The sequence below is a fragment of the Leptonotus elevatus genome, chromosome 16, assembly GCF_054856555.1.
Source record: "Leptonotus elevatus isolate MCC_2025b chromosome 16, RoL_Lele_1.0, whole genome shotgun sequence".
Classification (NCBI taxonomy): domain Eukaryota; kingdom Metazoa; phylum Chordata; class Actinopteri; order Syngnathiformes; family Syngnathidae; genus Leptonotus; species Leptonotus elevatus.
Window position 1 is genome coordinate 13,604,964 of NC_141254.1, and position 17,831 is coordinate 13,622,794.

The 17,831-nt window shown below is 37.3% G+C and overlaps 1 protein-coding gene across 1 annotated transcript; it reads right to left on the minus strand.

The window, feature by feature from the left end:
- Positions 1-1,398: 1,398 nt before the first annotated feature.
- tmem164 (transmembrane protein 164) lies at positions 1,399-17,806 on the minus strand. Its single transcript, XM_086058007.1, has 6 exons — positions 17,020-17,806; positions 11,453-11,502; positions 7,482-7,548; positions 6,265-6,343; positions 4,374-4,474; positions 1,399-3,567 (listed from the first exon to the last, which is right to left on the minus strand). Exons 1-6 carry the CDS (start codon positions 17,455-17,457, stop codon positions 3,361-3,363), a joined length of 942 nt encoding a protein of 313 aa, XP_085914133.1. The 5' UTR covers positions 17,458-17,806; the 3' UTR covers positions 1,399-3,360.
- Between the last annotated feature and the right edge of the window lie 25 nt (positions 17,807-17,831).

Sequence of the window (17,831 nt, forward strand, 5' to 3'; positions counted from 1 at the left end):
TAAAAAAACAAAAGAAAATGACTGTTTTTGTACATCAAAAGTTTTTTTCAAAAGAATATTTTGAATCTAGTTTCAGTTATGAATTTTTGAGACACTGACTTCTAAGATGTGTCACTGTACAAAATGAACTTTTTTTTTTTTTAGTTGCAGTGGCCTGATGGGCTGGGAGGGTTGCCTGGCGTAACTCCTCATACCAACGTTGATTTCTTGTCATTTTGGACTCTTGTTTTTACTCTGCTTTAGTAACTTGAAAATGTTGATGGGAGAGAAAAAAAAAACATGAACCGGGAAAGCAAAAATCCCACCCCTGTAGAGCTAGACCCTTCCTCCTCTCCTTGATTTGCTGTTAGTGTGGTAAGGCTTGAAACAAGCATTTTTATCATGATACTAAGACCCCAACAGGGGGGGAAAAAAAGGCAAAACAGATACAAAACACAAAATGTCTTAAAAAAAAATGCAAATGAGTTGGGGTGGGGTTTGGGGTGGGTGGGTGAAAGGATATATATAGATGGGTTATCTGAGTATGTAAGCAGTGGATGTGAAGATAATGTAGTTTTAAACATTGTTACATTTTAAAATCATTTATTCAATAAAAAAAAAGTCAGCTCAATAGTGTGTTCTGTCGTTTATCCCAACACAAATTTTTCATGCTAATGTGAGGGGGAACCACGCCCTGCCCCACTTATCATAATTACATTCAAATTGCATGAAATTAATGGCAATTTCTATATAGTTTCCCCCAAATTTGGTAATAAAATCTATATTTTGTATCAAACAGACAATAAAATTTATTATGAAAAAAAATTGTTATTGAATGTAAAACGGCCAGTGTATTGGCTGCTGTCATAAGTATACGATACCTAAAAATATGGCTGGGTACTTGGTATCAATACTCACCCATCTCGAGAGGTGCACATTTTTATGAAAATAAATAATTCTGAACGTTCCTGCTATGTTTTCCACCGCATGCAAAATGATCTTCCCAGTCCCACATTATTACCTGACACTAATATTATTTAATAATACTTAGGAAGAACATTTTTGTTGAGTTAGATCTGACAGCTGTTTTTAACAAATTTTTGGGTGTGGAATCCAAAACTGATCACGTCAAGTTTTTGAACTATACATCTTTCATCTCTCTCTCTCTCACACACAATAAAATATGAACCAGGCATGACAGCTAATTTGTGGAATTTTGCTGATCTGGAGAAAAAAAACATGCTAGAAAAAAAAAACTGACGGAAGTTTTAGAATTAGCATGCCAGTTTTCATTTTAATTTGCATAAAAATCTAACTCAACATAATTATTTCCCCAAATTGTTCACCGGTGTTGGAAGTGTCAATATTTTCAATATGATCATAATGAAATTTTGATAGGAAAGACCATAACAACCTTGGTCAACTGAAATAACTTTAATTAAGAACCAACATAATCCCTTAATAGTAGAAAAACATCCCTTCTTTACACTGAAGTACAATATATGCAGACTGTATATATGCTACAATGATGCATCCGCACACATACTTGAAATGATACGTAACATGACAGCTGGAATATTAATACTCTCTTTCAAATGTCAATAAATACCCAAAGTGACCTCATGCAGATGACCAGATAATTGGGGGTTTGTGTTGGCGGACTGTCTGACAATTCCTTGCCAATATCAACAGGCGCGTTCAAGTTTCACCATACACGAGTGCAGCTTTTCTCTCCTGACAAACGTGACAACATATCAAACAAAAGCACAACTTCCTTGGCAGAGGACATCCCAGAGTAATCCGACAAATCCTCATTCATCTCAACAATGACTCAATGTTTGCACTGGAATCGAGTAGGATTTTGCACAAAAACATGGCACAATAAAAAATGTTTTGGTCCTAATGTTTACAAATTTGACATTAAAACGCAACACACATTTGAGTGCGCCCAATTGACTTCTTGATCAATTCACTTATTCCAGTAGGAACAGGTAACTCATTAACTGCCATTGACGGCTATAGACGTCAAAAAGTCGTTTGAACTATTGCTTTTGTTAACAGTATGAAAACCTAGGGGAAAAAAAGTGTACATTTAGAACAGATATAACATTTGTGATTAATCTTGAGTTAACTATTGAAGTCATGCGATTAATTACAATAAAAAAATAATAATCGTCTGACGCCCCTAATTTTTTAATAATATATATCAGGCGCAGGTGCATCAGGCAATTCAAATTTTTAATTGCAATTAATCACATGACTTCACTAGTTAACTCAAAGAGTAATCCCGAATTTTCTATATATTCTAAATGTACAATACCTATTTTCTAGGTTTTCATACTCTTAACAAAAGGGGAAAAATTTGAAACTAATAGAAATAGTTCAAATAAATGTTTGACGTTTATAGCCAGCAATGGCAGTGAATGAGTTAATATTCCCTTATCATCGCATCACTTGAATGAACTGGATGGCTGACTGGGAAAGGGAGAAATGCACATTGACTTACAAATATTTTTTCCCTTCTTTGTTTCAACATAAAAAAAACGCTACTATCAACAGATCGATGATGGCCCTCAAACACGAACCAGGTTATGACTTAAATTCACATTTTGCAGCGCATAACAAAAACACACGTGACACAAATAAAATGGCAGATACATCAACTAACATATGACCTTGTACATCCACCACATGAAAAACAGTGACAACAGCAGATCATGGGTGGGCAAAAAAAAAGAAAAGGAAAAAAAGGCAGCATAAGAAATGACTCAATCTCCTGCATGTTTCTGGAAAAATGATTCTAGTTATCAGGCAGACTTGAGCAGCACACCCAACTATCAACCCTAAAATACCCACATAGCTTTGTGGCTTGACATTAGATCATTCACTGCCATTGACGACTATAGACGTCAAAAATTCATGTAAACTATATTTCTATTAGTGTAACATATTTTTCATAATTTTTTTTTTTATGAAAACCTAGATTTTTTTATTGTACATTTATAACAGATATAAAATTATCATGCGATTAAACGCCCTTTTTAAATTTTTTAATTAGGCCCGTCAGGATAAATTTTTTAAAATTGTAATTAATCACATGATTTCACTTGTTAACTAACGATTAATCACAAATTTGATTTCTCTTCTAAATTTACAATAATTTTTCCCCTAAATTTTCATACTCTTGTTCACAAAAGTGGAAAAAAATGTTAAACTAATAGAAAGAGTTCAAATGAATTTTTGACGTCTATAGCCGTCAATGGCAGCGAATGAGTTAAAAAGGACACATGGCGTTGTGTACAGTAAAAGACGGACTAAAATGGCAACTAAAAGCAACATAAAAGGCATCGAGAGTGAAAGGCTCGCGCGTGTATGGCCGCTTCAATCGACTTTCTTGCTGCGCAGTCGAAGTGTATCCAGCAGGTGTCGGCACACGGGGCCCGTGTGCTGCGAGAGCAATGTCAGAACCTTCCCGTGGACTAGCGTCAGGAGGGTCTGGTGGCCCGCCGCCCACACGCGGTACCAAGGTCCGTAAAAGGGATCGGACACGGCCGGGCATAGCATGTTGTTGAGATTCACCTCTGTTACCTGGAGGAGAAAAGATAAGTTAGGGCATGATGAATACAATTTAAATTATCAAACTGGTTGTAATGCTGCATTGCATGCATGCTTTAATTAAAAAAAAATTTTTTTTATACAGTGGTGCCTTGAGATAGGAGTGACCTGACATGACTCAGCAATTACGAGCACAAAACTCGCTCCATAACCGTGGCGAGATATAAGTAAATATTAATTTAAAATCGATTTAACAATTTTTATGACATTTAATATTATTGATCCATTGATTATTTCATGTACACTGTATTATTTAAACCTTTACACTGTATTATTTAAACCTTTATAAGAAAATACTACTATAAAAAACAAACAAAAAAAAAACACAATATTTTTTTCCGGGCAGTATAAAGTAAAATAAAATAAAAATAAAATACTACTATTATATATATCTGTCCAATATACTAAAATTAAAAGCAAAAAGTTCCCTGAGATTACGAACAGAATTGTAAGTAAAGCAGCACACAATTTGAGGAGGGACAATTTTCCTGAGGGCATTATTGTATCCTCCAGCCATTGTATGCAAAAATGGCTTCTTCTTAGGTTCCCAAAGGTGCAATTTCCATGACTTATTAGAACAAAAACAGCTCAGTAAATGTCTCTATGATATAGTAACTACTAATAAAAAAACGATCTCATTTGTATGTAGTGATTATCCCCCTCAAAAGGAATGATTGCGGATAATCACACAAAAAGGTATGGCTATAATAATAATAATAATATGTTACAAGAGCCACCAATGAACTATTGCAGTCGGCCAGCAGGGGTCTCTCTCTTACCAGGCCAAGAATTTGCAAGAAGAGGAAGTGATAGAGGAAAAGGATGCCTGTGGAGAGCAGCGCCCACCATATGTCCCCCAGAGGCTCAGGCTTGTAAACACCTAAGAAGAAAAAAAACAAACAGGTTTGGCGTCTAAGAAGAAGAAATGCATCATGGCAGGACCAGTCATGTTTGTCAAGCACTGAAAAAAGAAAAAAGAAAAGGCAATTCATCCATCTTTGACTTGTTTTTAGACCATAAAATGCAACTGCAGTTGCAGTTGAGAGGATGTGGTGTCAAACTGGCTTTTCCTGTTTTCTCATTATTAGTTTTAATAAAAGAGTACAAGGTATCATGTGGTCTTGTTTTACATTGGCGTTGACTACACGCACACACAAACCTATCAGTCAACCTGGCTTCTTTCATTTCTTTCTACAGTTCCAGTCAAAACATTTGTATATTTTATATATTTATATTTTGTATAGGGTGACTTTTATTGGTTAGTGTACAAAAATAATATTTACCTGTATATATATATATATATATATATATATTTAAAAATATATATATATTTTTAGCATTAGCACAGTAAACAAGCTGGCGTTGCACAACGTTACTATAAGTGTAAATGTTATCTATTTGAGGTTTTATTCTTTGTAATAATTTCCAATCAACTCAAAATCAAAAGGAGGTGATAAAAATAGCTGTCAAGCTGAAATCTTGCAAATTCCGCATCGCTTCTAATTGACCTCGCCTTCTGTCTCTGATCGGTCGTTTTTTTTTTTCTTTCTTGGGCGCGTGAATCAAATTGGAGCAGTAGTTTTTAACTCATTCACTGCCATTGACGGCTATATATGCCAAAAATTCATTTAAACTATTTCTATTAGTTTAACATTTTCCCCCCACTTTTGTTAAGAGTATGAAAACCTAGGGGGACAGATATCAAATTTGTGATTAATCATGAGTTAACTAGTGAAGTCATGCGATTAATTATGATTAAAACATTTAATCACCTGATGCCTTTTTATAAACTTTTCTTTCAAAAAAAATAAAATTAAAAAATTAAAATTACTTCTTCTTTTTTTTTAAAGAAGACGAAAAGATGATAAAAAATTAGGGGCGTCAGGCGGTTTAATTTTTTTGTAATTAATCACATGACTTCACTAGTTAACTCATGATTAATCACAAATTGTATATCTGTTCTAAATGTACAATATTTTTTTCTAGGTTTTCATACTCTTGTTAAGAAAAGTGGACAAATTGTTAAACTAATAAAAATTGTTCAAATGAATTTTTGACGTATATAGTCGTCAATGACAACCTGGGTTCGGTCGAACATCATGATTATTTTTTTTTATAACCTCTACTTCTCGGAAATTCACCTAATGTGAGGGAACACTGCACTGAGAGAAAAAAAAAATTCTGTGCCAATGATGAGGCCCGACATAACTGGCGAACGGAGTACTTCTAAATCTCTCGTTAGAACAAATCTAAATCTGGCGGTGTTATCTCGACAAAAGTTTTCCACTCCCACTTAAGATGACACAAAAAGCTGCCATTAGTAAAGTGCACACTTAAGTTCCCGCTCAATATAGATATGCCGCCTTCATGTTGCTTGAGCATCCCTAAAGGTTAATTAAGGGGAAATAAAGGCGAACCTCCAAGCAGTTCTCGCTACTGCAAATTGTTATGCAATTCTGCTGCTTCTATTATTAAAGTTGAGTGAAGCCTGAAAACATTTGTCCATAAGTAGGATCAAAGGTCACCTTTATAGGAGGTCAGGACAGACACAAACAAAGCACACAGCTACTACGGTTGAACTGACACAGACGATGCAGGCATTGACGTCAGAGGAGAACAAAGTCTGGCGTCAATGAAGAGGGATGATGCAGGCAGAGGGCAATACCTTACCTCCTTTCCTGAAAAGGTAAAGCGGCACCAGATACAGCATGGAGTGCTGAATGTAGTAAATCTCCTTTTCAAATGGCAGCTGAGGAGACAACAAAGGGGAAATCGCGAGTGTCAGAGGCGGAGGAATGACATCATCGTCTGCCATGATACAGCATAAAGCGGATGTAGCATTTGCACAAAGCTTAGACTGGTGAATGTTTGAAAAGGTAGAAGAACACAGTCTACACATTATATATAAACATATAGGCCTTATTTACATTTATACATGGTTGAAAGAAAAAAAATTAAACTATTTATGTGCGTTTACAGGTTCCCTATGTTGTGAAAGTACCCTGAATGTACCATGTTGCTTGTAGCGGGCCCGGGGAGATTAAGTTGTGATTCTGCCGTCCCTAAGCGTCTTTTAAGCTATTTCATGACACCCCAATTGGAGTTAACTGTAAAACTAAACACACGACAATGAGAATAACATCCTCTGTATATTTAAATACAAAACATGCTTCGTGTTTTTTTTTAAAACATCACTAGCTTAACGCTAATGGTGGATCCCATTCAAATGCTAATGGAGGTTTGCATCGACTTCCGGAGTGATAGTCCTTCAAATAATGAATATGCACACAAAAATGGTGTGGAAAACACATACCCACAGGTAAGATAACACTACTCAAAAGGCACAAATTTTCTCAAATATCTGAAAAACGAGTTATTTTAATAGAATTTCTCCTGTTCTCATTATAACCAACCAACCAACCAACCACGCTGCCCCTAAGAAGCCAAAATGCGCAGTAACACCCAGTATTAGTTTTCCATTTCTATTTTAGTGTACAATATATTCTTATTTTTACTTTCTTACTAATTTATGGTGTCTTTTAAGACATACTAAAAGTTGAGTTTTCATGGATTATAGATATAGATGTCAGTTTTTTGTTTTCTCCATACCAACACACATTTCCACATTACATAGCACAAAATACCAAACGTGAGGGTTGACTTTTAGTAGTTGAAAAAATATAAAGTTTTAAAATGAACGAATAATCATTTTATTAACCGTGATTTCAATCTAAACCAAAATAATTGTGATTATTTTTTTCCCCCCATAATCGCCCAAACTTAATTTCAATATAAAAAAATATCAATTTTTACAGTTTGATTTTTTCGAACGATTGAGAACAACAGATGCAGAGGGCAAGCATGCATGAGAAAAACTTTTTGCTTACCAGTCTGGTGTTGACCACAGGGAACATTAAAGCCAAGAGAGCCCCATTCAACATATGGACCTGCAGCCTACAAATACACACAAGCTATCATGACAATCGGCGGACATGATTCCATCCGGAGGTCATCATTAGTGACCTTCACAGATTTCAGCCAACATGACATCCAGCCACAAACGCACACTAACTGAGCCCCATCTACCACTTGTGCAAATCCATTTCTGTATTGCACACTTGACTGCTGAGTTTATGAGTTCCGATTCACGTAGCCAGTATGAGTGGGTGGGAAGTTGCTCGGTTTGTGTTGGTTCTACTTGAGCTGGTAATGTGCTTAAATTGTCATCACGATTTTTACTATTCATATTTGTCAAGGCTATTTAGTGATAGATCTACAGTCATTTCTGGACTATAAGTCGCAATAGCAAAATTTGGGGAATACTCGAGTTTGTTACACATATAAGCCGCACTCGACTAAGCCGCAGGTGTTTTAATGTTATCTCACCGGGTTCCCGCTACTTTATTTTCCATAATGCGGGCGCAAATTGTCTTGCTCTCATTCTACTGCTTTGCTCTGCCTGACGCTCTTGCACTTTTTTTTTTTATAGTGCGCCCCCTTGTGATCTTATGGATAAGCCGCACCTTTGTATTAGCCGCAGGGTCGAATGCAAGTGAAAAAAAGTAGCATCCAAAAATGACTGTATATGTTTTTTTTCAAGGCCGATACCGATTATTAGTAGTCGTCGTAGTAGTAGGCCGACAACTGATATTTCAAGCCGATATTCATTAATGCATTGCCATTGACGGCTATAGACGTCAAAAATTCAATTGAACTATTTCTATTAGTTTAACATTTTTCCCACTTTTGTTAACAAGAGTATGAAACCCTAGAATTTTTATTATTATTGCACATTTAAAACAGATATAAAATTCGGGATTAATCATGAGTTAACTAGTGAAGTCAAGCGATTAATTATGATTAAAAAATGTAATCGCCTGAACGGCCCTAATTTTTAATAATCGTTTCTTTAAAAAAGAAAGAAAAGTGCATTAAAAATTAGGGGCGTAATATTTTTCGCAATTAATCACAAATTTTATATATCTGTTCTAAATGTACAATATTTTTGTTCTAAGTTTTCATACTCTTGTTAACAAAAGTGGGGAAAAATGCTAAACTAATTAAAGAGAAAATATTAGCATCAAAATAAATAAAAAATAGATAAAAATATTAAAAGTTAAATAATTTAAAATAAATCAATATGTATTTTATAAAAAATAATTTTAAACATACAATAAATTTTGTTAAAAAATTCATACAAAGCATGTGTTAAGCTAAATTAAAAAGTAAGTAAATAGTTCCCTAACCTTTTCTACTGTAAATAAACATAATTTCTTAATTTAATTTTTGTTGTTGTTTAATTTAAAAAAAAATAAAAACTGTAGTGAGTTCCCAGTGTCAGCATCATTTTTATTTTTTTTTATAAAGTGGAAATTTTAAGTTCTTTGTATCTTATTGAGTAACAAATACATTCGAATGTAGCCAACTTGGGGTTTTCATCAGGGTTGGTAAAAGGTTTAAAAGGGTCTACGCAGTGAAAAATTGTCTTAATATGTTCGAAATGTGTTTACGACAAGCAAAAACTGTGAACATCTTACAAATCCTAATGAAAACCCTTAAATTTGCTACGTCCGCAAGCATTCAATGCTCAGTGAGATACCATCTTTTTCTCCGGCCTTCAGATTCGTAGAAAGACGATAATCGGCCCGGCCGATAATCCTTCTATCCCTCAAGCTATTGACTGACAAATAGTAATATCATGGATGTGTGTAAATGAGCTTTTATTTGAATTAATTCTAATTTGCCTCTTTAGGCGAAGTCTCAAATTTCTACATGCACAACAATGGCCAAACAAAGCCACAAATGATCTTGCCATTGAGCGTTATTGAATGTCCCAAGATGAATTGCTCGATATTATTTATTTATTATTATTCATTTATTAGTAGTGTAGTAGTTTTTGTGTTACATGTCTTTATTGCATGTATGCAGCGATGGTTGCACATCACAGAAAAAATTGAGTCGAGCCGAGTAGTATCATCACCTGCATTCTGAACTTCAACATAAATCATACTTGGCGGGGGGATGGGGCGAGGGGTTGGGTGGGGGGGGGGGTGGGTTGGTGGCTGGGGTTATAGATAAAACTGCAGCTCTGAACTGACACACTCACAAACTAATCCTCATATGTGCTATATTACAACAAAGCGGTTGCAAACCAAATTATATATGAAGAAGGTCTGTTATTATTTGCATGCATGGTTAGCGCGCGTTAGCATGACGTGGCGAGAGCTAACACGGATCGCGTGCCAGGTTCAATGAGGTTTTGTATTAGCGATAACATTAAGGCAACTACAAATCGGGAAGGGGCACAGAAAGGTCGTGCATGTTAGTGTAAACTGGGAAACAGAGGTATCATCTTTTTTTTCCTCATTTGCGCATGCATCCGATGGCTCAGGCCGCATTCGGGTTTTTAAGTCTGGCTGCAGGGGAGACATTTATCTGATAGTGAAGCAGCATGGCGCAGTGTGGTGGGTGGAGAAGCGTCACACTTCAGCTGCGGGGCTGACTGAACAGCCAGCGACGAGCGCTTGCAACTCTAATTGCGCACTTTCTGGACTGTAGTGGCGGGTGGTGACATGACATTAGTGACGTGTACTATAGTCAGGAGCAATTCCAAATACATTTACAACCGCAGCATCCACCAACCAGACACTTCATTAGGTACACCTGGATGGAATTTCAAGCGTGTGCAACGGTTGCTCCATGATCTGTTTTTTTCTTTGGTACATTAAATCAATAAAAAAATTTAAAAGAAAAAGAAAGAAAGCCGCTTCTTCTTCGGCTGTTGCTTCAAGTCTTCCCGGTGCACTGCTGTTGATATAGTGCCCCCGTAGTGGTGTAACATTGCAACTGCCGTTAAAATGCGTCCCTGTTGAGCTCAACCAACACAGCTGGAGCGCTGCGTTGAGCGATATCAGTGGCTCAGGCTGGAGGTGGCTAACAAATTAACTCATTCACTGCCATTGACGGCTATAGACGTCAAAAATTCATTTGAACTATTTCTATTAGTTTAACATTTTTTTCCACAAGAGTATGAAAACCTAGAATTGTTTTTATTATACATTTAGAACAGATATAACATTTGGTGTGATTAATCGTGAGTTAACTCATGAAGTCATGCAATTAATAACGATTGTAATTGCCCAACGCTGCTAATTTTGAATTGTAATTAATCACATGACTTCAATAGTTAACTCACAATTAATCATACATTTTATATCTGTTCTAAATGTACAATAAAAAAATTATAGGTTTCCATTCTCTTGTTAACAAAAGTGGAAACAAATGTTAAACTAATAGAAAAAAAGGGGGGGGGAGCTTGCATTGTACTTAACAAGCAGTCTTTAAAGTCAATTGCCTTCAATTAGTCCACGTGTTGCATGAGTGCCTTAGGTGTTTAGTTTGCATTGTCCATCCATCCATCCATTTTCTTAACCGCTTATTGTAGCCTACTTATTAAAAAAAAAGAAAAGAAAAGAAGTAAGAAGTCTGTTTTAAAAAGTTTGGACACTGCGTCTTGCTAAGAAAAAGTAAAACAGAGGAAGAATAAACATTTGTTTTCTTATGAATTTATCATGGTACATGTTTCTAAATGTACCAAATGTTCTATACTTTGTTTAAAAACAAAATAGAATGAAAAAAATGCATAGTAAACATATCATTTAGGTATACATATGACTGTAACACTAAAAATTTTAATAAATTAATGTAAGATATTGGGATATGTATCGCCTTAAAAAATCCTGTATTGGGATACATATGTATCGCGATACGCATGGTATCGTGACACGTGTGTCGTGATACGTATCGTATTGTGAGGTCGTTGACAATACCCAGCCCTATAAAGTACATAGTAGCTTACCTGAAGACAACCATTGCAGTTTTACATGGCGGGCAGGCCAGCAGAAAGATCTATATGGAACAGAAACACAAACAAAGTCACACACTCGTGTTACATTCATAAAAGTATGGAATACAATATGGCGTTTAACAAGTGCATGATAAATGTAAGCAGAACGGGAAAGCTAAAAAATCAAATATTCCGTGCTGAGAAGCTGGAAAATGGGACTTACTTACTTTACTGTATAATGTGTCTGTATGCTCGTTGTTAATGGGTCTGGCTCAGTCAGATAATGTTGAAATGGAGTTCACGTTTCATCCAAAACATTTGCATCACTTAAAACCGCAGCTCTTACAAGAGGTAGCAACAGTTGAGGTTTTGCTATGACTTCATCTCTGCTGCTGTCCCCCCCACCCTTCTTCTTCTTCTTCTTCACACAAGAGATTACACTCTAAAATGGATTTCATGCAAATGGCTAGGCAAGCTGCTTCTCAGTAAGAAGGTCTTGACTAAGTAGAGATGTTTGCTCGTCCGCTCAGAAATTGACTGCTTAAAGATTCATGTGTCACTGCCGACACATTTATCAAGAACTAATACGCTGTAGAAAGTGGTAGAATTTATTTATTTATTTATTTTTTTTAGGAGGATGCTAATCTGTCTGTTTCAAATGATGCGTGGCAAAACCAGATTGGGATAATGTGATAACTAGTATTAATCCTTAGCTGGGCTGCTGGCCCCCTGAAGTTGTAAAATTATTTTGAGTGTGTGTGTGTGTCTATGCTGAGGAGACAAAATCGAAGCTCAGGGATTTCATGTAATGTCAGCAAGGGCAGCCCCTCACTAAACGCAGAACATACACTGCATGTCCCTACATGCAGTGTATGTTCTGCGTGTATGTACATCCTACGTGGGGGAACCCCATTTTGTGTGAGGTCGTATTGACGCAAATGTACAGTGGATGCGGATATTTTTGCGAAATCTGCTATTAATACGTTTTTCAGATCTACAAATACATCGGTGATTTACACGTGTTTTTTTTATTTTTAATTTATGTTATGTGTGCATTTAACATGACTAACTGTATCATTTGTAAATGCTCAGTTATTCTTGTGAATTGTTGAATGTGTGTTTGTGGATTAGCGGGCACGCACATAGAGCTGTCAAAATTAATCGATTGTCAAATTAATCAACAACTATTTTAATAATCGAGTCATTTCAAATGGGTAACAGCACATCACCCCCCCCCCCCCTTAAAAAAAATCACTATACGAACGCTAAGTGTGAAAGAAACGGCAATCACTGGTTATACACAGAAATCAGGGGGGAATGCTTTTTATTTTTTTTTTAAATACACTTAAATGCAAAATTAAAATCGATTAATCGATTGAATAATCGATTCTAAAAATATTTAATAGTAACAGTACTAGACACACATCACACATTTATTTTTGAGACATCACATACTTTCAAGATATTTGCACAATAGTTCCAAACATTCATGAATTAGACGCGTTGAAAGACCATCCGTCCTCCGTCCACTAGGGGCAGTGTTGCTGTATTCATTGAACGGGAACAAGCCACCCCCCCCCCCCCCGTTTTTTTCATTATCTGATCTTCCATTATATGCTTATTTAACACAAAATACGACTTATTTATTTCCCTCAATATTGCTTTGACCTTCTTCCTATGCTGTTACCTCTTTGGCTGCCAAGAGTGGAGTAAAAGAATAGTGATGAACATTTATCGAATATCTCGTGTATGCCTTTTGCATTCATTGGATGAAAAGGAATAGTTAAATGACCAATTTGTGGTAAATAAAGTCTTGCTTTGGCTTTTTTTTTTTTTTTTTTTACTAACATTTACACACTTAACTCAAATTCATCCTGTGGTCTGGATTGAACATCCCAGCAGGCAGGTTTTGGTCTGCGGAGCGCATGTTTGACATCCATTAATAAATGTTTGGGTTAGATTCCAAATGGTACGACCTCAGCGGCATTCCAACATCTCAACAACTATCAACCAACTTCATCTGCATCAGCAGCTCCAGTAAACAATTGAGTCACATTATGTCCACAAGTGTGAGCAATGGCAAACTAGCCGTGGCGCTGCTGATGTAGCATTAACGACACAATTAACTTTAATAGCGGGCGGCGCCTCTCTATGAATTTTACAGCGAAAATGTACACACTTGGGCTTCTGTTCTTTTTCACGGTAATGCCATGCGAGCATCTCTGGTTTTAGAGAAATAGCAATTAGCAATATTTCACAACATGCTGTGGCTGGCGTAGCTCGAATGGCTGAATTATCAGTGGATATGAGAAGTCCACACAGTCCTATCTAAAAAGGTCAGGTTTAAAAAAAAGTTGGTATTTGAACATGGGCACATTATATGACAATCTCATCCTGAAAACAGATAAAACTGAACCACAAGAAAAAAATTAAATAAAACACAGAGGTCTATATGCAAGTAACTGTACACTAAAGGTATTCAATTGCAGACTGGAATGCGGTACCAGTCAAAGCTTTGGACACAACTTGTCATTCAATAACACAAACGTGTGAATGAGTGCGTGCGTGCGCTTCATTTTTGGTACTGTGCTGCTGTGCTTCCTACCCTTTAATAGGGCTGGGAATCTTGGACTGTCTCACGATTCGATTCCGATTTTTGGGTCTGCGGTTCGATTCAGAATCAATTATCGATTCTGAACAATTTCAGATTAAAAATGATTTGATTGACAATTCATACATATGTAAAGAATTGTCATGATCTACTCCAGTCTGACTCGCTACGCGTGGCTTTTTTATCACTCAAAAAAAAAGACTATTCATACAAAACGCTTCAGGAATGTATACAGAGAAGAATCTTAACATCCTACACTGCAAAAAAAAAAAAAACTTTTATTGGAGTAACTTCATCATGACTTTTTGCTTCTATGTGGCTACAACTTAACAGTGTATCAGAACGAGCGGAACCGCACTGCCCCTAAGTGGCCAAATCGCGTACAACATGAACAGTGCTCCCAATAAAAGGCGCACACAAACAAGGGCAAGACAGGATAAAATAATTGAAATAAAATCGATTTTGGGACATTCAAAATCGATTCTGAATCATACTAAATGAGAATCGCAATTCTTATGAGAATCGATTTTTGGGCACACCCCTACCCTTAAGCATTTATATTTTGCCCACTTTAATCTGCCTGCTGAACTATGACACCACACTCTGAAAAAAGGTTGCAGGTTGTTTTGGTACAATAAATCACCTATCTGGACTGAGTTAAAACTTGACCAAGTCCTCCATGATTCAATTCCATCTGAAAAGGTTTTAAAGATGAAAATGAAAATATCACATTCATAAAAATAAAAAAAAGTGCTGAATAAAGAAACTCTTGCACCAATCTTCCTTTTTTACAAGGGCAGTCGTAAAAATGATTGTGTTGAGTGGAATCAGCATAATTGAGATCTCGTGATCATGACATTACGACAGCTGATAGTGTATACTGATAGAGCTTTTCTCCAATAAAGCTGATATTGCGACCACTTGGCGATAAAGACGTATTCATGACTGTGTTGTTAAAAAGGGAATTCTTTAAAAAAAACATAAACAAATGCATAATCACTTCATTCAGATTCATCACCCTCCTATAGGAATCTTTCACCTCAGTAAGGCACGTCTGCCGTTTTAGGCTCCTTATAACCTGGACACGTATTAGGTGGGCCATTTGGGTCACATTACTGTGGTTTAATTCAACTTCTTCCACATATGTATTGTATACAGCTGAGAGCCAAATTTCAATTTACAGTCACCACATGATGGATCACTTGGCGTGACATCAACACAACTACACACATGGGCCAATAACAAGTCACGAGCCTGAATGTTTTGTCGGGGAGTGACATTCCTGAAAATGCAATTAATGCTATAAATGAACAACTCGGAGCAAAGATTGACGAGCTGGGCTCGAACTAATAAGCATATAAATGAGGGGCGTGAATTGCCTAGCACCTGGCGATTCGATTTGCTTCACGATTCACAGGTCACGATTCGATGTCGATTAATCCCGATATGAATCTATAAATAGATTTTTGCGATTTTTCCCCCCAGCTCAAATTTAAAAAAAATATAGAAAATACTAATCAGTAAACTTCTACACGTACACTGTGAGATTTGTATGAAAATGTATCTGAAAATTCTGGCTTATAACTGAGCTACTGTATTTAACAAACAGGTCTGTTTCATGTTTGAACAGCACTGAAATAAAATATTAAGGCTTAATGTTCCATTAATATAACATTCTTCCATGCCTAATGTGCGAATCCTAACCTTAAGTAAGATGTTTTGTTGAATATTCCCATAAAAAAATTGATGTTTAAAAATCGAAAATCGGCCGCATATCGAATCGATTTTGAGAATGGCGCGCTGCAATACCGTGATATACATTTTCTAACACCCCTAATATAACTACATAAGTCTGTTCCCAAAAGAGTTCACATTTGTCTTTTCGATGGAGATAAGATTACCTGTAACCTTTTCTGCTTGCATTCGAGGCAAAGTCAAAAATACAAAGACACTAAATGGGATTCGGTTTCACAAACACAAAGCAAGAAAAGGACGACCCGCTAACAAAAGACAAACCACTCTGGACTCTTGTGTCTGCTTAGTGTAAAACTTGTAAGGTTAGAATTTGAATGGGGGGAGAGATGAGGGGAACACTGGCTCGTTTGCATGAGACAGGATCAACCCCTCAAGGCAGGATGATTACGGCAAGGCGAAAAAAAGTTCCGTTAAAAGCGTTAGGCCGACTACTACGGTTCTTCAATATTTCATGGATGCACACTGCTCATCAATCACTATGTGCAATCTCAATGAATGTATAACTACATTCTTCATTGACCATTGCACAGCGTTTTAAGTTCATGACCTTTCACAAGTACCGTGGCAGGTCAGGCAATCAGGTAGAAGAACCCAAAGAAAAACTGTGATCGTAGCAAAAGTGCATGTGAGCAGACTTGCTTGAAAACAGGCCTGACAGCCTTTAGCATTTGCAAGGCAAAAGCAAATTCATCTATTAATCCAACGCATAATCCTTTTTGCGTGGCATTGCTACCCACATGTGAAGGATACGATGGCGCTAAACGACACCTCGCTTTTGTTGTCCAACACCTAGAAACCAAACAATACGACAGTAGAGGGATATTCTGGATTGTCAGGTTATGGACTACGGTTGATCTGTTGTGATGAGACAAAAGAAAGTTAACTACCTTTGACGATCAGAATTTTGAGAGGACTCCGATGAGTCCCATTTAGAGCATAAGTCATAAGGAAGTTGAAAAAGAGAAATTGCAAAAGAGTGCAAGTGAAGTTTGTGAAAACTTTCACGCTGGAGTAAGAGGAACTCCAACAAATGGGCACAAAACTGGGCAAAATCAAATACAATACATTTAGTTATGTTACTGACGGACGTCTGCGTAAAAACATTGCATTATATACTGCAGTGTTTGCTTCTCGTATTGTCTACTGCTTGGCACAACAATATGCACTGATTAGTGTAAGACAGAACTACTTGACCCACCAGTGCCATCCTTACCTGGACCATGGTCACCACATGGCACGGATTCAGCAGGTAGATCACAGTCTTGGTGGCGAATTTGAACCCCACCTCCACTCCAAAAGTCATGCATAGTGCAACGAGCAACAAGTTCTTGCCGAGACTGTCCTCTTTTGACCTGGTGCACTCTTTCCCCACCACTTTGAGCTCTTTGGAGATGTTGATTTTCTTCAACGCCACACCAATCTCCACCACGGAGATGAGAAGCATCACCAGACTTTCACTGACGCGTTGCTGGGGCGCGAGGAAGGCGGCACATTCTGGGCCCCCGTTGCCCTCAAACTTCGGGTCCACCCCGCCGTAGACCCAATCTAACAGGCTGTATATGTTGTACCTTGACATATTCCTCTTCTCGTGGTGGAAAAGATACGAACAAGACGGAATAAAAGACGTCACACTGACTTCTTGGCGAAACATGAACTGCAAGATTACCCTTTGGCTGTAAGTGGAGAGGAAGACATGTACGGGCCGCTTTGCCCTGCCTCAGCTAGCAAATTAGCCAAACCTCCAGTTCCTCCTCCTCCTCCTCCTCCTCCTCCTCCTGAGGCGGATGACAAACTTCCAGCTTGCTGCAGTGTGCAGGAGGCGGCCGGTGGCATTAAGGTTTATAGTTGTGCCGCAGTGATCACCGGGAAGCCCGCGTCCTCATTCACCCACCCTTAACTAGCGTCGACATTGCCCGGAGCAAGCGTGTTTACTTGCTCTCAGAAAGTCTGAGCTCGAGTTAGCAACATAATGAGCGCCGGGGCGCTAGCTAGCTAGCCTAGCCACCAAGCAGTGACATAGCTGAA